Below are 21,400 nucleotides of genomic sequence, written 5' to 3' on the forward strand. Positions count from 1 at the left end.
AAAGGAGACTAGCATTAAATGCATCAGCTATGTGACCTCCCGACATTCTTTTATTGAAAAAAAAAACAACATTTGTTGTGAATGAGTTTTAAATCTAAATTATTTATATTTCATAAACATGATATAAAGTCATTGAATAACTTCACACAGAGTGTACGTTAATTAATTGGCTAAGTGCATGGTCACTGAATCTTCAAATTAATCAATGTATTGAGCATATAAATGTTTAATGAAATTAGATGTGTTAAATAATAGATATTATTTATTTATTTTTGCTTTTGAGAAAATACACACTTAGAAAAGGTGATTTAATTGCGATGTTCTTTGTATTAATTTCATGAGAATCTATTACTATGTTGGTTCGTATACTTTGTCATTTTGATCTAAGATAAATTGTACAACTCGACAAACTTGTTTTTCACTAAACTCATTGGCGAAGAGGATTTATTAATTTCGTGAAAAATCTATTTTTATGTTGTTTTGTGTATATTGTCGTTTCGATCGATCCTAGATACCACATACAACTTGACAACCTGTTTTCCAATAAACACATTGACAAAAAGGATGAATTACTTTCCTGAAAATCTACTTTTATGTTGGTTTATGTATTTTGTCCTCCTATCTAAGATAAAGTATACACTGCGACAACTTGTTTTCCAATAAGCACATTAATGAGGAGGCAAACGGACTTTAAAAGTGATATTTTGTCGATATAAAAACACACACATATATATAGTAATTTGAAAACACGAGGTAATAGTTTTTTTTTACATTTAACAATTAAACACTAGAAAAGAAACCAATCAATATCTATATATATGTCTTATGGTAATATTTTGATTTATATTGGCTTTTTACAGTCTTATCTATTTAGGATTTGATCCTGTCCATCACCAAAAAGTAATACAATTTATGTTGAAGTGTGCATCACCAAAAATCTCCTTTCTAATTACATTGCTACTAAAAAGTAACGCATATGAGTTTTTCTTATTTAACTTTAATAAAATTTGATGCATCACTTAGATGTTTTTTTTAATGTTTTTCCCTTTTCTTGTTGTTTTGACTAGACTTACTCATCCAGGAATGAAATTATTATACACTTTTGAGAGAGCGAGGATTTTTATTTTATTTATTTATTTATTTATTACTTATTTTGTGTGCGTGTGGCACCGGGGGGAAAAAGGAGTCCTACGAATGAAGAAGATATTCCGATTATATTCTGCTCACTTCTCCGTACAATTGATTCTTGTGTCCTCATATTAAATAATCTTATCACTTCCTAAATTCCTGTTGTCGGGGGCTACCAATAGATAACTTGGAATTTTACCGTTGTTTTTGATTAATTAAGTGGCTATAAGATCACTTTAATTATATTTAAAAAAAACTATGAATCTATAGATTGGCTCTTTCTCAGTTTTGGGATTTTCCTACACTTGGAACTTCACGGACAACATAGATCCAGCTCTTGATCATGTGATTAATCTAGTGCGTATTTATATTCATATTCCACCTCAAGTGGAGTCAGCTTTGATTATGTCTTTATGAGCTTCCGATTTTTTTTTTTTTTTTTTTTTTTTTTTTTTTTTTTTTTTTTTTTTGCTATTGGGTCTTATATTGACAATATTTGAAACGACCCGAAAAATTATAAGGCCCACTGAATAATTGACACTGGCACTGGGCCTTCTCGATTTTTGTTTGTGGCAATGCACAAAAAGTTTCTAAATTGGCAGTAAGCACTAAATACTAAATAATATTACCGGAATTCACGGCAGTTTTCTTTTAGGGCATGTTCGGTTGTTTTCCGGAAAAAAAAAAAAAAAGAAATCAGAATTGTACCACGAAAACAAATTCAAGGCATTTCATAGTGTTTTCTTAGATTCAAAAAAAAAAGAAATCAGAATTGTACCACGAAAACAAATTCAAGGCATTTCATAGTGTTTTCTTAGATTTGAAGTATTCTGTTCGTTTCAACATGGAAATCAAGGGATTGAAATCAAAAGTCACATTTACTGTGTTCGTTTCAACTCTTTGCAATAAAGAAATGAATTGTCCTTTATCACATTTCTTGGTTTTCCCTGCTCGTTTCAACCCTAACATTTCCCAGTTTTCTCTCCCCCCGCCTTGAAAAACACTCAGCGATTTTTTTAATGGCTGTTTAACACATTTCCGAGTTGTTTTCAGGCCAAATGTAGCTGAAAACACAAATTCCCAAAGTCCTACGTGGCACACGTTTTCAAGGCCCCATTTCTCTAAATCAGATTGTGAAACGAACAGGTGAAATGGAAATCACTCGAAACCTTGTTCCTATGTGGCAGCAATATTTGTTTTCATTTCCCAGTTTTCCACGTTTTTTTGGGGCAAACGAACAGGCCCTTAATAGAGTAATCCATGATAGTTGGGTGAATTCATCTAAAAAATTATGCTAATTTTATTAAAAAAATATAGAAGGTCATGATATTTAATTCATGAACAATTTTCTGAAAGTTCTAGGTGTCTTATGTAGGTTTGAAAATTTATGATTTTATAAAATATTTAATTCGAAAGAAAACGGTCTTTCAGGTGACTTTCTTCTTAGGGGCTGTTTGGTTTGTTTCCTAGATATATGAAAATGTAATTCTATGTAAAGAAACACAAGTTTTGAGTTTTCCAAACTTTTCTAAGAAATAGATTGTTTTGGTTTGGTTCACACATAAAAAAAGGTGGGAAACCAATGTATTTACTTTTCTTGTGTTTGGTTTGCATGAAAAAAAGGAAAACCTTTTATTGATTTGACATTTTCCACTTTTCTTGTGTTTGGTTAATTTGGAAAAGTGTTTATGATCACCATGGTAAGATTACCCCCCACTATAGACAAAATTATTTGTGCTCGTTATTGGACGTAATCTTAATCATATAAAAGCCTGTTTGGTTTGTTTCCTTCATTTTCCAAAACCCATTTTCCTTCACTTTTTTTGTGTTTCCTTTACTCTCATGAAAAGCGTTTCTTATGTTTGTTTCGCCAAAAAATATGGGTTGAAAGTACTTTCCACCACTTGTCTTAGTTTGGTTCAACTTAAAAAAAGAAGAAAACAAATGATGTGTGAATAGATTCCCTCACTTTCTAGTGTTTGGTTCAAATAAAAAAAGAAAGAAAGAATGACTATGGTCATCATAGTGTGCTTACCACCCTTATAGCATAAATTTATTTCCAACATAAATTGAGAGGTGAACATATATCAACCGTTACATAAAAATATTTAAAATTTTGAGGGACTAATTTACAAAATTTAAAAAAGTTTTGAGGTAGTGATTTGTAACATATTCAAAGATTTGAGGGGCTAATTCCAAAATCATATAATCATCTCATATAACGAAGAACCAAAATGGTCAATGAACAAGACATAATTGAATGTCATAACAACCAAATGATTACAGGTACATCGATCACCAGCATGTAATATCCAACATAAATTAAAACTAACATGGTACAAATTAGAACTAACGAGGCATAAATTAGAACTAACATGGTCCAAATTAGAACTAACGAGGCATAAATTAGAACTAACATGGTACAAATTAGAACTAACGAGACATAAATTAGAACTAACGAGACATAAATTAGAACTAACATGGTACAAATTAGAACTATCAATGCATAAATTAGAACTAACATGGTACAAATTGTTAGTTACAAATTAAAACTAACGAGACATAAATTAGAACTAACATGATAGTAATTAGAACTAACGAGGCATAAATTAGAACTAACATGGTACAAATTAGAACTAACACGTTATAAATTAGAACTAACAAGGCACAAATTAACGAGACATAAATTAGAACTAATGAGGCATCAAACCTGATAATTTATGCATGTTGATGAACTTTATGTGCAAAAATCAATTGAAAATATGTCTTGACATCATGTTAAATAAATCAGCCACATGTATATGCAAATTATGGTTGTGGACTCAGAACTTGTTCAATATCATTATTGTTGCCATCCAGTGTAATATCAACAGATATTGTAGATTGCTAATCTCAGAAAAATTGATAATCATCATAGCCTCAATTGAACACCCACAAACAATATCAAAATCAACAAATCCACCCGAACACCCACAAACAGTATCAAAATCAACAAACATACCTAGCTGAGCACAAAAACTAGTCATATGTGTTTCCGTCGAAAATTGCTGTTTTCATTGCTATCGAATCTATTACAACTTTAGTCATTACAATAAACTCGAATAAAATAAAAAGTTGATCTTTTTATTAGATCTCCTTGCACAATGAAAATAAAACAAGTTTACAACTTTATCAAAACAAACGCAGGGAGATCATTTATCGATCTTCTGCTTGCGTGGGATCTTTGCCTGTGCCGGGGTTTATCCATGGACCGCCTTTGATCTGGATCCGGTTGATAAAAAATTTGGTAGAGCTTCTTCTTCACCGAGGAAGTATTTGATTTGAAGCGCTGAGATCGACCAAGCGAAATCAGGGCTCTTCTCGAGATTAAGACCAAGCCTAATCTCAAGGGACGGACAGGAACGGGCGTCGGATCTCTCGAACTCTTCTTCTTTATGCCGAAGAACTTGCCAAGATCTGTCAACCCTCGCTGAAATTCGTGCTCCTTTGACTCCACAATCCGGCAGCACCTCCTCGTCTTGATAATCAATCGTCCCCGTTAAAAGGAGGCACTATGCTTGTATTTATAGGGCTTCGGAAGCGGTTATTTGGATGAGAACAAGTGATTTGGCTCTATCTTCAGTTAACAATAGCCTAACCACGTTTGGGGATGATATCAAGTCAGTTAGAAACCCCTGGAACAGATAAATCCTGCAAAAACAGCATCAAAACCGTCAAAACACGTTTCGGGTTCCGTACTGCGCTTGCGCGGATCGGATCAGTCCGACCTGCGCTTGCGCGGGTCGGATTGATCCGTCCCGCGCTTGCGCGGGTCGGTTTATTCCGTCCTGCGCTCGTGCAGTTTTGTCGACTCATTCTTTTATGTTCCCTTTCTTCCGAGATTTTCTCTTTTCGCGTGTTTGGCCGATTTGTTGATTTGTATGCTTTGCCGCAAGACCGATCGTCGAACGCACTTTAGTTAATATACGCGTGTTGATCGATGCGTGCGGACTAATTGGCGTGCGCGCGTTGACCGACGCGCACGAGCTGGTTGACGTGTACGAGATGATTTGAAGTACGCGCGTTGACCGACACGCACGAGCTGATTTGACGTGTACGAGATGATTTGAAGTACGCGCGTTGACCGGCACGCACGAGCTGATTTGACGTACGCGCGTTGACCAGCGCGCACGAGCTGCTTAGGTGAGTCTTCTTGTCTTGCCAATTCATTGCTTCGAGTTTCGTGCGGGCTCTTATAGGCAATTTTAGATGCCTACAGATACCCCCTCCAAAGTGTTTCAGCCTCATTCTTTTATAGAGGAGTCTGAAACGCTTCGGATATGATGGATCCCCACTTTCAGTCAGTGTTAAGGGACCTACAGATGATTTCGATTCTTGACTTCTCCATATTTTAGCATATTCTGTATTTTATCGAATAGCTAAAATTTTTCCCGATGCTGCGTTTATCGTCTGACAGTTATTGAAGCCTTGAACTGGAACTTGTGAGTAGATTTTTGTTGATGTGTCATTGAGTTGACTTTTGGATCAATCGCAACGCGTTGACCGGCGTTGACCTAGGGCTACGCGTCGATCCGTGTTGACCTTAGGGTTTCGTGTCGATCGGTGTTGACTCTCATCGCAACGCGTTGATCGGCGCTGACCTAGGGCTACGCATTGACCGGCGTTGACCTTACGGTTTCCCATTAACCTGAGGAGAACCAGTTTATACTCGTGTACTTCTGGGAGTTTCAGAAATCAGTTTATCCTCGTGTACCCGTCGGAGGTTGCCAGGTTATCCTTAAGAATTATTATATGTAATGCTCTCCAGGAACTTCCTGTCATGATGGGAAACAATTTAGACTCATGGTCGCCAATTGGAGTTTTGCGGAACGCTTCAAAGTTATCTGGAAATATAAGATTGGCTCTCGAATATTCCGATAATAGGCGAAAACACCGTAAAACGATCGGAAATATGAAATTGGACTCCGAATATTCCAAAAGCAGGCTAAAATGTCGCGAATTCACCCAAAAATATGAAATTGGGTCCCGAATAGTCTGAAAATAGGCGAAATACCGCGAAATCACCCAAAATATAAAATTGGGTCTTGAATAGTCTGAAAATAGGCGAAAATATCACGAAATTCTCCGGAAGATGGAATTGAACTCCGAACATTCCAAATATGAGTGAAAATGCCGCAAAATTATCCGGGAGATGAAATTGGACCGAAAACTCCGAAAATGGACGAAATCAGGCGAGAAAACAACGAAATCGGCCAAAATGGGTCTGACCCACGTTCACGCGGGTCAGATGGATCCGACCCGCGTGAGCGCGGGTCAGATTATTCCGACCCGCGCTCACGCGGGTCGGACACGAATCCGACGCGCAGAACGCGGGTCGGAAGGGGGTTTAAAGGGGAATAAAAATGCCCAACTCCTTCTTCTTCCTCTAACTTCGGTCCCTGCTCCTCTTCCTCAAAGAAAAAAAAATTCGGCTTCTTCTTTCTCCTTGAGTTCTAAACCTCCAAGAACTTCTCCACACCAAGAACTCCAGCTCAATCAAAATTCCCCTCTTTAAGTTCCCTATTTCCTCTTTCTTCTTTGAACTCTCCACAACCAACCGAGCTTGTGAGGGTTTCGGCGATTTTTTGATTTGGACCTGAGCATCAACAGGCTTCTTCTCCTCTTCAAGCTTCAGAACTTGGGTAAGTCTTTTTTTTTTATGGCTTCAATTCCCTTGCTTTGATTTTAGTTAGTTCCTCATGCTTTGGTTCAATGATTGAAAACCCTAGTTCTTTAAATTTGGGAGAAATCCGAAATTTGCATTGGGTTTGAGTGTTGGCCGAATTTTTTTGATTGATTGTGTTCATGGCTTGATAATTTCAACCCTAGCTCTTTAATCTTGGAAGAAAACCGAAATTTTGGGTATGGAGTTTGAGGGGTTGGCCGAAATTTTACTGTTGTTGAACCTGTTCATGGCCGAATCCTGTTGAACTTGGTTGAGTTCGTGGTTTGATCACTGCAGTCCCCAACTCTTTAATCTTTGGATTTGGGGTTTGAGAAGTTGGCTGAATTCTCCAGGTTGACACTTGCAGGAATCTATGCATAGCCGAATTCTTCTCTTTCCCCCGGTCCATAACGTCTCTGCTGATAGTGAAGACATCACAACCACATGAAAACCCATAACAACCCTTAAGCTTTTGCAGATATCTCTCCAGCTTAGTGTCAATGTAATCTTTAACCACATTGTTTTCTGGAGAAAATGGTTGCTCTTCACCTCTCTCCAGCTTAGTGTCAATGTAATCTTTAACCACATTGTTTTCTGGAGAAAATGGTTGCTCTTCACCCGCGCCTTCACCAACCAAAGCTTGTAGTAATAAGCCTCTTGTGTTGTTTCCTTTGATGAAGAATACCAAGTCCATCTAGCACTGACTCGTTCAATTCTTTGGTCTGCAGCAACGTCGAACATAAGGGCAAAGAACCCCACACATGACTCCCATCCCCATTTATGATAAATGAAAGCAATATTTCCCTCAATGTAATATTTGAACCATAACCATTGCGCTATGGACTTGGACAATGCCCTAAACTCAGATTAGCTCCTGAACTTTCAGAATCTTCTTCCTCAACAACAGAATCCGGATTTGTACATAAGTATTGGTTTGTGTTGATGACTTGCACCTGAACTTTAGTATTGGTTGAGATTTTTTTTGTATGCTTTGAATTCAAGCTTGTATATAGCTGAATCTTTGTACGATTGAACTCTTGCATGGTTCAAACTTGTACATGATTGAACTCGATGTGACTGAATCCAAACTTGTATGTGGTCGAAATAACTTGAATCCCAACTTGTATATGGCTCGAGAACTTCATATGCCTTGAATTTGTACATGTGGTTGAACTCTTGCATATGGTTGAACTCTTGTATATAATTCAAATCCGAATTTGTATATAACTGAGCTCTTGTATTATCGAATTCATATGTAACTGAACTCGTGCATGCCTTGAGCTCGAGCTGTTCTTGTATATGATTGAGCTTGTGAATCCACATGTTGACACGATCGAGGCTTTATATTTGACTCTGTGACACTTAACTTGAACCGAGAATGTCGTATAGGTTTAATTGGACCCTTAATTGGAAAATTCTATTTTGTAGAATTTCAATTAAAGATTCGCAATTTCCCTTTTTTAGGCTCTGATTCATGTATTTTGATTCTTGATCTAACTGAGCTGTTGGTCTTTGTTGCAGATTAGCCATGTCGACGATTTGGACCGGCTGGAGCGCGAATTCTGACGGTTACAAGAGTTGAAGACTGCCGGTACTTCAACGTACATAGCCATCCGGATGGAATCTCGTCTACAAGCATGGCGCGACACTCGGGCTTCTACTGGACTTGAGATTCAAACACAACAAAGTTGGGTGGATCAAATGGAGGCGTTGGTTATCTTGGGGATGGCGAAGGATGACTTGGAGCGTTCACAAGTTGTGATATACGGAAAATTGGAGCTCTCGAAACAGAAGTTAGCCAAGATCAAACAAGAGGCTGCGAAAACATTATCCCTCACCGAGGAATCCTTCAAGGTTGTATTGCAGTGTGAGCTTGAGCGAACTTATACAGAGGAATTGACTAAACTTGAACAACAAGCCTGTAGTCACAAACTTCATGTAGATTGATTGTAACTCTTGTACCTGCAAACTCAATTTTATTAATAGAAAATATGTCTTTTTCATTCATTATGTTGAATACGTAGACTTCGTCTTTCTCACGGGAATAGACTACCCGGCGACGCGTGTTAGGCGTTGACTTTAGGATTTTTGGCTAATCCCCAGCCTTCAACGGATTTGATGAGCCTTTACCGACTACCGTTTGAGTCGGGCTAGTGTGCGGATTATTTTGGATCCGTTCCGCACATAACGTTGCGCTAAGAGAATTAATTCACTTAGACTTGGTGCTATGACTTTGAATACATAGGCTTCGTTTTTCTCGTGTGAGTAGACTAAACGGCAACGCGTATTAGGCGTTGACTTACCCTTTCTTAGGCTTCGGGGTAAATTCCCTAGATTTAGACTCTGGTGTCTTTTTCAGTCGGCGAAAGACTAAACCGGCGATGTGTGTTAGACATAGACTTTAGGATTTTTGGCAAACCCCCAGCCTTCAACGGGTTTGATGTGCCTTTACCGATTACCGTTTGAATCGGGCTAGCATGTGAATTATTAAAACCCGTTTCACATGTAACGTTGCGCTAAGAGAGTTAATTCTCCTAGACTTGGCGCTATAATTTTGAATACATAGACTTCGCCATTCTTACGGGAATATAGCACCCGACAACGCGTGTTAGGCGTTGACTCATCCCTACTTAGGATTCGAGATAAACGTCCCCAGACTCGTATTCTGGTGTCTTTTTCACTCGGTGAAAGACTAAACCGGCAACGCGTATTAGGCGTAGACTTATCTCTATTAAGGAGTCGAGATAAAATTCTCCGCGCGTGTGAGGCACGGATTTTGGTGTTATTAATAACAACCTGCCACAATATTGAATATGTGGGCTTTTGTTCTTTTTTTTTACGGTTAAGAACTAACCAGCAACGCATGTTAGGTGTTGACTTATCCCTACTTAGGCTTCGAGATAAAATTCCCCATGCATAAAAGGCATGGATTTTTGTTGCTACGATGCTGAATACGTAGACTCGATCGTTTTTACGGGAACGAACCACCCAGTAACACGTGTTAAGCGCTGACTTATCCCTACTTAGGCTTCGGGATAAAATGCCCCAGACTAGATTCTGGTGTCTTTTTCAATCGGTGAAAGACTAAACCGGCAACGCGTGTTAGACGTGACTTATCCCTACTCAGGATTCGGGATAAAATTCCCCATACATGTGAGGCACGGATTTTGGGAGTTGAAAAAGTGTTGTCTTCTCTTGGGGCAAAGACGAACCCGAAGTGGGAGAGGAAGAATTTTATATTCTATCTCTCAACACTGAAGAGGAAGAATTTTATATTCTATCTCCAGTTGGAAAGGAGACTCGAGGTGGGATCTCCACCCCCAGAATCTGAAAAGATGAAACTAGGAGTGGGATCTCCACTCCGAGAATCGGAAAGATTTAAGTAACCCTAACTTTTATAGGATTGGTTGCTTGATCCAAGAAAAGAGTTCCTCATTTATTGAGGGAAAATTCCGATTTCGACCCTAACTTTTATAGGTTTGGCTGAAAAAAGGAAAAGATGAAAATCTTTCGTTTATCAAAAGAGATGATTCGATCTTAGTCCTAACTATCTGCAGGTTTGACTAAGTGAAGTTGGAGACAATCCTAACTTTTATAAGTTTGATTGCTCAATTTGAAAGTGGATCTCTCGTTCATAGAAGGAATCGAGAGGGGAATCTGGCTTTAGCCCTAACTTTTATAGGTTTGACCTGAAAGCAAAGGGAGTGGAATACAAGTAGGAGTAGAAATACTGGTTTGTATTAGCCACTCGATGGAGGATTTTGATGTTAAGTGATCAGGACTTAACACGTCAAGCTTTGAAAATTACCATGAACTGGCGGATAGAAATCTTAGTGGACCCACCGTCAATTGATTTGACCAGTGAGGGATTTTGTGAGGAAATGTTGATCTGTCGTCAAACACCAATAGGAGTTTTGTGAGGGAAGATTGATCCACCGAAGCAATCGAATCTCGTCTCAACAAAAGAGTGTTCGGAAATCACAATGGGGGTTTAGTGTTTATCACTTTGTTTGTAATGATCGGGTTATCCCTAAGAAAATTACATATAGTATTCTTCCGGGAACTCCCCGTTACATGAATCATCCACCCCCAGCTTCTTCGTGAAACTGTGTTTATCATTGCATTCGGTTACATGATCGGGTTATCCTTAAGAATATTACATATAAAAATTCTCCTGGAACTTCCCGTCAAGAGTGGGAAACAATTTAGACTCATATACCTATTGGAGTAATTGAGAAGCAGTTTATACTCGTATACTCTTTTGAGTTTCATAAGGAGCAGTTTATACTCTTATATTTGTCGGAGTATTCATTCGTCTCAATTGAGCGATATAACGCCGGCTTCAACCAATGTTTGGATGCTATTTTTGAGCGCAAAGCAATCCTTGGTAGGATGAAAGATCCTCCTGTGGTACGCACAGTATTTCGGATCTGCAGTGTTGTCAGATTCCTCCTGATTTACGACAGGTGGCAGCTTGATCTTGTTGTTTTCAAGGAGGGACTCGAAAATGGCTGGAACATCTTCATCCTTGAAGGAGTACTCTTTTTGGGGTCTTGAACCCGAAGTCTTCTGCTGTCTTCAGGGTTGCTGTTGCGACGTCTGATTGGCGTCAACAGTTGCTGCAGGTGTTTTTCCTTTATTACGGGAGGCGAAGTTTGAGTTCGGAAGATTCGCCGTTGGTTGGCTCCTCTCGGCTTTCTTCCTTCGGAGGAAGCGTTCGGCCCGCTCTCCGCGCGTCTTCAACTCTTTCCAAGTGTTGGACGGTGCGACTCCCATAACTTCTAATATCTCAATAGATAGGTTGTTATGACATGTCTGGAGGATGAAGTCCTCCGTGATCGGATCTCGGCAGTTCATTGCCTTATTCCGAAAGCGTTTGACGAAGTCGTCGACTGTCTCGTCATCTTCTTGTTTCTCATCAAAAAGTGTCCTGATGGATACCTCATCGTCGTCATCAAAGAAACTGCCAAGGAATAGACGACGGTACCAATCGAAGGCCGGCCCGCGAAGGGTGCCAACGAATGACCGAACCATCAAGGCTTCATTGTCAGAGATCATACCCAAGTGGGACTTGAAGTAGATCAGATATTGAGTGGGTGAACCCTTCCCGTCAAACGGCGTGAAGTTAATCAGGTTGAACTTCGCCGGATACGGGATCGAATCTCATTCTCTTGGATAGGGACATGGAATGCCGGTCCTTTTCACCTCTCGAGTAGACATTAGAGCGTTGATTTTGCTCTCGAGATCTTTCATTTTCTCATCCTCACTCGTGTCGGGCCTCGGACGATTTGAAAGAGGAATAACACGGCCACCCCCGGCATTGTCATCTTCGGTGGAACCACCCCCAGCGTTGTTATCTTTAGTAGAGTCACCCCCAGTGTTTTGGCCAACGGGAGGGTTATCAGGATTGAGACGTTCATCTACATCTGAATCGCTATTTACTCGGTTAGCAGCGTTGCGACGGCTGGATTCACCAATTTGATTTGACAAAGCTCGGATTTGTTGGTCATGTTCTTCCCTCATCCGCCGCATAGCCGTTTCCATTTCGAACTTGAATGCCTCTTTCTGCTTGGTTAGAGCATCATCGAGAATTTTGGCGATCTGCTCGGTGTTGATCATGAACACTTCGCGAGATTGTCCCGGACTGGATACCGTATTATCAGAAGCGATTGCCGAGTTAGCATCTGATGCTTCATCATCCGATGATAACCCTCTCTACATTCTCTGGTAGTCCCTACGTCTGGTGGTCCCTACGCGTAGCTGAGTCAGACGATGCGATACGAGAGGGTCAGAACTAGAAGGTCGAATCGACTTTCCCTTATCAGCCATGTTAATTGTGACTTTTGGAAGTTCGTTATCATGAACAGCCGATCGCTTCTTACGAAGACGCTTTGGTTTGGACTTAGCTATTCTGTTGGAGATCCTCTCAAATACCGAGACCCTCTGCGGAGCGGTCTTGGGGCAACTACATGCTGATAATACTGTCCTGATTATCTTAGCGCATGGGTAGTGAGACTCCAATTCCCGGGTACTTCTCTTCCGAGACTTGTTCATACCCACAGCCCGATAGTACAACTCATCGACGTTGCCGTCGGAGTAACCTATCGACTGTTTACATGAATCCTCAGGTATAATGCGTTCGTTTATCTTACGCGTTTTCTTCTGAGTATGCAACTCCTTGTTGGCGTTCTCAAGAGTCACGCGTTTAGAGTCACGCATTTGTAAGCGTGAACTTTTGACGGGCTCTTGGATTTTAATACACACCCCCAGGTGGGTAAAAACTAGAGTTTTCCCTTTATACGAAGGCTTGAAATTGTTGTGAGGGCATGTACGACCCCCAGCTCGACGAGTCGTTCGGGGTTCAATCATCGGACCCAAGTGTCCTTCGATCAAAACTTTGCCTCGATCCTCGTGCAAAGGACCCAGGCGATCAACTATCCTCACCTTGAATCGGGACAAATCCATGTTGTCGTGGGGCTCCACCAGAGGTACGGAACTCGAAGGGATCGACGTAATCGGTGCAGAACGTCTTCTGTCTCGACCCTGGCACGGGTCAGATTTAAGTGACCGACGGGTTGGAGGGTCGGATTCAAGTGACCCGCGATTTGGAAGGTCGGATCCAAGTGACCCACGGTCGGATCCAAGTGACCTGCGAAGTGGAGGGTCGGATCCAAGTGACCTGCGATTTGGAAGGTCGGATCCAAGTGACCTGCAAAGTGGAGGGTTGAATCCAAGTGACCTGCGATTTGGAAGGTCGGATCCAAGTGACCTGCGATTTGGAAGGTCGAATCCAAGTGACCTGCAAATTGGCGGGTCGGATTGGAGTGACCTGCGTTTTGGCGGGTCGGATTGAAGTGACCTGCAAATTGGCAGGTCGGATTGGAGTGACTTGCGTTTTATTGAAGTGACCCGCGATTCTCGATCTTTTCGGCTGCCGTTTTAGATTTTGGTCTCCAAGTTTGATGCAGTCTTGGTTGTTTCTTAGCTATGTCCTTCTTCTGCATCTTTTGTGCTTTTTGCACAAGAATTCGCGTGCGCGCAAGCGCGCGACGCTTTTGAATTCGCTCCTCCAGAGTTGAACGGATTCTTTTGATTTGGATCCATTCATTTGCTATTGGTTTGGAGGGGAGGACATCTGTCTGCTGTTGGGGTGCTTGGCGTTGCCTAATTTTCATATCCGCCTCGTAACGAATCCCGTCAATTGACTCTAAGGCTCTAGCGAGTTGGCGCGCACAGCGTTGGCGCTGTCTTTGACGAGTTCTCTTTGATAAAATAGGCGCGCCTTCTGTACTCAACTCCTTGATTGAGGAGGAGTTCAGATCTGCAGATCCGGACTCATTGGAGGCCGGAAGGGCGTTGTAAGGTTCAGCTACCGCAACAACGGGGGCGTTGATCTTCCTTCGCTTACGAGAGGCGGAAGATCTGGAGGAGGAGGACGACAGATATTCCTCGAACTTCAGTTGGTCGAACTCGTACTCGACCACTTCTTCAATCGGGATGCAGATCCGAGGTTGCGACACGACAACTCCGGCAGTGAAGCTGTTGGCTCCCACTGTGGTCGCCAGTTTGTTTCCGTCGAAAATTGCTGTTTTCATTGCTATCGAATCTATTACAACTTTAGTCATTACAATAAACTCGAATAAAATAAAAAGTTGATCTTTTTATTAGATCTCCTTGCACAATAAAAATAAAACAAGTTTACAACTTTATCAAAACAAACGCAGGGAGATCATTTATCGATCTTCCTTTGCGTGTGATCTTTGCCTGTGCCGGGGTTTATCCGTGGACCGCCTTAGATCTGGATCCGGTTGATGGAAAATTCGGAGAAAGTATTTGATTTGAAGCGCTGAGATCGACCAAGCGAAATCAGGGCTCTTCTCGAGATTAAGACCAAGCCTAATCTCAAGGGACGGACGGGAACGGGCGTTGGATCTCTCGAACTCTCCTTCGTTATGCCGAAGAACTCGCCAAGATCTGTTAACCCTCGCTGAAATTCGTGCTCATTTGACTCCACAATCCGGCAGCACCTCCTCGTCTTGATAATCAATCGTCCCCGTTAAAAGGAGGCCCTAGGCTTGTATTTATAGGGCTTCGGAAGCGGTTATTTGGATAAGAACAAGTGATTTGGCTCTATCTTCAGTTAACAACAGCCTAACCACGTTTGGGGATGATATCAAGTCAGTTAGAAATCATTGGAACAGATAAATCCTGCAAAAACAGCATCAAAACCATCAAAACGTGTTTCGGGTTCCGTACTACGCTTGCGCGGGTCGGATCAGTCCGACCTGCGCTTGCGCGGGTCGGATCAGATCCGACCTGCACTTGTGCGGGTCGGTTTATTCCGTCCTGCGCTCGCGCAGTTTTGCCGACTCATTCTTTTATGTTCCCTTTCTTCCGAGATTTTCTCTTTTTGCGTGTTTGGCCGATTTGTTGATTTGTATGCTTTGCCGCAAGACCGATCGTCGAACGCGCTTTAGTTAATATACGCGTGTTAATCGATGCGTGCGGACTAATTGGCGTGCGCGCGTTGACCGACGCGCACGAGCTGGTTGACGTGTATAAGATGATTTGAAGTACGCGCGTTGACCGACACGCACGAGCTGATTTGACGTGTACGAGATGATTTGAAGTACGCGCGTTGACGGGCACGCACGAGCTGATTTGACGTACGCGCGTTGACCAGCGCACACGAGCTGCTTAGGTGAGTCTTCTTGTCTTGCCAATTCATTGCTTCGAGTTTCGTGCGGGCTCTTATAGGCAATTTTAGACGCCTACAATATGTGCACAAAATAAGGTCACATGTGCACAAAACAATCCACAAATAGTAAGGACAAAACAGAACAAACCTGAAAACAAATAGAACAACCAAGTGCCTGAACACAAACAACCCAGAAAAACATTGCATGAACACAAATCCACAAACACAAAACTAAGCACAAACAGTGCGAAAAACCTAAACACAAATAGAACTCCAAGTGATTGAATACAAACATAATACAAACCCAAGCATCAGGAAATCTGGTGTGCACAAACATGAACACAAAACATCCTCATGTGGACTGTTTTGCACAAACATGAATAGAACCTGATGATAAGGAGGCTGCTATGCACAAACCTGACTGAGAACAAACCTGAACAAAACAACATCCACAAAACATAGCACAAATAGAACTTGAACAAAAGAGCATCCACAAACAGCCAGGCTCACAAGCCCGGAAACAACCAGGCTCACAAATAGACATCCAACAACACCAAGTGACTTAACATCCAACAACACCAACCAAATAGCCAGGCTCACAATCCTAAAAACAACCAGGCTCACAAACAGCCATCCAACAACAACAAGTGACTGGACATCCAACAACACAAACCAACCAACCAACCAACAACACCAACTAACAACATCAAGTAATCAACTGCTGGCTACTGATTACTTCTTAGAGCTTAGAATTTGGTCAATATCATCATTGTTATCCATCCAGTACAATATCAATAGATATTGCACGTTGCTAATCTTAGAAATTAACAATCATCATAGCCTAAAAGTAAAAAAGACACCAAATTAAACTCGGAGCATGACAACCGAATACCTTAATAACCCACAATAATAGCCATCCAAATCAATGCGTGTACATTGTAGGTTGCTTGCCGCTCAGATAATTTTATCAGTTATCATGTTCGTATGGTGACTTATAAAGTTCCTGCAGTCACAATTTCAATGTAAAAGTTAGTATTCTATAGCATTCACATCATGAAAGGTAAATATTATAATATGGAGGCATATAAATACTTACTACATATGAAAATAATATGTTCCATCATTGTATTGTTCCACAAACACAAAAATAACATTCCTACGAGTAGTTGCCTGAATTAAACAATAATAGTCTTTTACCAAAAGTGGATTTCACAAGTATGTTAGAAGTGAGAATCACAAAATACCACGTACACACATTCTATCGGACTTCAACCCTCTTTGTTAAGAAAGGCATCAATCATCTCTTTTTAACCAACTGGAGATATACCCATAAATAGTCTTGCTTCATGCTCATTCAAAAAGAGGTGACAATAGTATGTATATAGCTTAGCATTACTAAAGTCTTGAAAATGAGCATATAGAACCGTGGATAACTTCTCGGTCCAATGCATATTTACATATTTCATGCTAGCGCTAAATACATCTATCTTATCCATCATTTTTAGCATGAGCTCATTATCTAGGTTGGTCCTACGAGCCTTACCCTTACCAACACATGCATTTTCCCTAGAACTTGATGTGACAGGTGCTTCCTGAGGAGTATCCTCATCATCTAAAATGTGTACTTGAGGGGATTGCGAGGCAGGCAAAGGAGAGTCAGCATCGTCTCCAAGATTTATGGACTCGCTACAACTGAATTTTTTCCAAGCATCACTAGCAAAATCCCCTCTAGCTTGATCATCCCCGATGATAAGGGCAAGATCATCATAATGCCTTAAGGGTTTGTTGACGTATTGTCTAAGCTTAACATTCTTAAAGCTCTCGTCCTGGAAAGTACAATTGAATTAATTCAATGAAAACAAGAAAATAAGATAATTAGTCAATAAAAGTGCAAAAATATTTTATTTACCTCAATCCACCTATCCAAACATTCAGGCTCCATGATGACGGTCTTGGTGCTATCATCCCAACCGACACCACTCAGATTACGACAAGTTTACATATCACGGAATCTTGTACGTAAAGTTTTGATGTGGTTCATGATGTTTTCCCACTTAAATATTGTGTTTAACTTCTCGTTAATATATTGGGAAGCCATATGAAAAGCGGTTCTCTTAAAGCTCTTGTCGGGTTTGTAACTCTTTCTTACCAAGTCGGCAAGAAATGGAATGAGCTCATCATCGTAATGGGAATCTCAAAACATATATTTGTTACGTTGAGAACCATCAGTCTCACTATTTTTTTTCTTTGTTGAGCACATGTTTTTCCTCTTCTTCTTTGGATTTGGTGATATTTCTTCCCTCTCCTCTATGGGCACCCATTTAGATCCTGATTTGAGAGTTGATCCATACCCGATCGTGGGTGAAATTTGCAACCCACTAATATGAAGACTATGGAATTGTGGAGGCAAAGTAGGAGAACTTAGCATGTTCGTATATGACCCCAAATGTGGGTGCATCGGGAAGTAACTGCCGTCTTGGAACATGTTGGACATTGCATGAGGTGGTTGTCCAAAGTAGGGCTGCTGAAATGGAAAATACCCACTCTCGGCTTGATGCATGGACTGAGGGGGTTGAGGTGGTGGAGGTTGAGATTGCGCTATACCCTTACCTTTATGATTATCTCTCCCACTTAATGATGTATTATCAGCCATTACTAATTAAATAGTAAGAATTAGATATTATAAAATTTATAGAATAAGCAAAACTTGAATACATAAAAATTTGTAGATAAAGCACAACAAACTAACTAAATGAAAAGCAAAATATAATAACTGATTAAGTGCCATATTAATACATGAATGAAAAGCAAACCCTAATAAGTGGACAAAGCAAAACATAGAGTTAAAGAGTTCATACGTGAGCATAAATATTACAACGAATATGTGAATTAAGTCTCAGTGGTTACACCATGATTATACTTATCACAGTAGTCCACCCACATCGCCCAGGCAATGTCATCCCTAAGAGTCTTCCACTCATTTCTTAATTCAGTTTGCTCTCTTTGTGTTTGAGTCTGAGTAAAATCAACTAAATTATTGTCATTCTCATAAATTACCTCACCATCAATATCTTTATTAATTTCGGACTCGTTGAGTAGTTTATCACTTGGATCAATAGTTGTAATAAAATTATGAAGTATCATGCATGCCAATACAATATCTACTTGTGTAGGAAATGAGTAATACGGTTTAGTACACAAAATCTTGAAACGATTCTTCAATGTGCCAAATACAGATTCAATCTTAGACCTCAAAGAAGAATATCTTAGATTGAATAATTCCCTTCTATTCTTAGGTGTTTTACCTGAATGTTCTTTCAAATAATATCGAACACCACGATATGTGAAATCTGGCATGGTGGGGTACCCAGCATCACACATATAGTATTTGCCTACAAATTTATTAAGAAAATTGTTAAGGAAGTCATGTTTGCATATTAAATTTAAAATGTTTAAGTTAAAGTTTTATATAATTTCCATCATAGGTTTTCAATCCATGTGGTTGTGGTCTAGATAATGCATTTTGGAGAATCGTATAATCATTTGCAGATCTCTCCCAACTTGCTAAAACATATGTGAACGATTTGTTTGGGGTGCAAGCTGCAAGTACGTTCTGTGTAACACCTTTGCGGCCTCGAAATTGTGCAACAAGATTAATCAGAAGCATTGCATCAACATGAGTCCCATCTATCATACCAATGCAATCCTATAATACGTGAATCAAATTACTAAGTTATCATTTACTTTCATTGATTATACATGTAAATTGCTTAAAGTGTAGATATACCTTGAAATAAGGTTAGTATAGCGGGTTGTTAACAATCTCTTGGGGAATGCCATTGGGGGCTTGTTTTAGGTAGCATCCACGTAGGCAAATAATTACTTGTAATACCTTGTTGAAATATCTACTGACCGTCTCCCCTGATCTTATAAAATGAGATCTGACAATACGATTTTTAGATTTATAACCCAAAATGTTTAGTGTCAATATAAGTTATTCTTCCACTGTTACATTCCTCGAGTCTTTTAGCAGTCTATTGTTCCTTATTATATTCGCTAGTTTAACAAAAGCACAACTTCGCATTCTAATATAATTTATGCAACTATCACTAAAACCATTATAAATACGCTCTATGTGTTCAATTCTAGCCCTCTCTTGTCTTTTCTTTTCCTCACTTGGACCACTACGAATTGATTTACGTCTAAATTGTATTCTCCTTATGACCGTAATTATTATAATAAAAACAGATAGTGCAATACTTTGAACCATATTAACAATACTTTGTTCATCGGTATAATCTCCATCACCATCCATCTATGTTGCAAAAATCATTATCCAGTTAGAAACTAAGTAGAATTCTAACAAAACCTGAATGAATTATAATTTACAAAAATTAATGACAAACTAAGTAGAATTCTAAACAAGCTATCGAGACCCAAAAATATTGCAAATCCAAATCCTTTATGAATTCAACATACTCCTTTCTTTCTAAGAATTCAATCACTATCTACCAATATTTTATCTTTGATAGCAAAACTAATAATGAAACAATCACTAATATGGCTATCAAAATTCTAGATCCATCACACAAGATCCCAAAAAAGTTAAACCTAGGAAGATTAAAGTACTCAGAATCTAACACTTACACATCAAAATAAAATTAAATACTAGCTTAAAGAATTAAAAGTTAAATGAATGATTGTACCACCTAAAGCAACCCAATTGCATAATAATACTAGCTTAAAGAATTAAAAGTTAAATGAATGATTGTACCACCTAAAGCAACCCAATTGCATAATTACCCATTAATTTAAGAAATTAAAAGTTAAATGAATGATTGTACCACCTAAAGCAACCCAATTGCATAATTACCCATTAATTTAAGAAATTTCTCAAAAAAAGAAACTGAGAACGTGAGACTCAATTCTCAGATTTCTTTAACAGTGAGTCAATAAGTATAAGAGCTACAAACAGTTTGCACAAAATTGGCAATTAGCAAAAACTATTTTTTCTCAAAAACTGCTAAATATACTTCTTTATTGTAATAATAAATTCACAAAAATCAGGCAATTAATTGCATGAAAAATACTTCACGAATTCATATAGGAACAATCTCTATTGCACAGAACATAATGAAACTTAATTTGATGAGCTAGAAACGTTATCCACTACATACATAAATCAGTAGTATCCTGCAAAAAGCTAGAAAAAATCTTAATTATTCCAACAATATATGTTTCTATATCCTACTAGATATAGATATTTAATATTCATATCATCTCATATTTGGATAAACCATACATCTAGTGATACCATATAGTTTTTATTTACTATTTGTTTACCCCCATAAATTTCCTTAATTTTTAGGGTTAACAAATTGATAAAGTTACATATATAGTTTAATTCAGTCAAAAAGGATGTGTCATAAATTTTAAGCAGGTATAAAAACATAGGCAGAGATTATATATACATTATAAAACTACAAAATATCTTCATACTATTAAACAACACAAAAGTTCAGACCTGCTAAAAAAATTTTGTTACTCTAAAATCTCAAAAAATTAACCAAATACAAAGCTTAGATCTGAATAGCGTCGGCAAAGATCAGATACACCTCCCCCAATTTCTCAGAAAATTGATCTAAATTAAACTAATAATCTAAAAATTTTAAAAAAAGCAATTTTTACCTTGATTTATGAAGCAACAACGTAGGCAAAGATCAGATCTGAATAGCGTCAGCACAAGATCAGACGCCGCTCCCCTAATTTCTTCGAATACAACCACAAAGAAGGTCGCAGGAGTTTATGGCGGGAGGAGAGCAAGGAGGTAACAATAGCTCACAGAAGAAAACAACGAGGAAGACCAAAAT

General features: G+C 39.2%; 1 protein-coding gene and 1 long non-coding RNA gene across 2 annotated transcripts; one reads left to right on the top strand and one right to left on the bottom strand.

Annotated features, from left to right (window-relative positions):
- On the top strand, positions 6,551-8,842 carry LOC109850831. Its single transcript, XR_002249562.1, has 2 exons — positions 6,551-6,809; positions 8,354-8,842. It is a non-coding gene; the product is annotated as an uncharacterized LOC109850831 (long non-coding RNA).
- Positions 18,420-19,845, bottom strand: LOC109846712. Its single transcript, XM_020415957.1, has 3 exons — positions 19,777-19,845; positions 19,092-19,236; positions 18,420-18,922 (listed from the first exon to the last, which is right to left on the bottom strand). Exons 1-3 carry the CDS (start codon positions 19,843-19,845, stop codon positions 18,420-18,422), a joined length of 717 nt encoding a protein of 238 aa, XP_020271546.1.

This window comes from Asparagus officinalis, chromosome 7 (assembly GCF_001876935.1).
Source record: "Asparagus officinalis chromosome 7, Aspof.V1, whole genome shotgun sequence".
In the NCBI taxonomy this organism is placed as follows: domain Eukaryota; kingdom Viridiplantae; phylum Streptophyta; class Magnoliopsida; order Asparagales; family Asparagaceae; genus Asparagus; species Asparagus officinalis.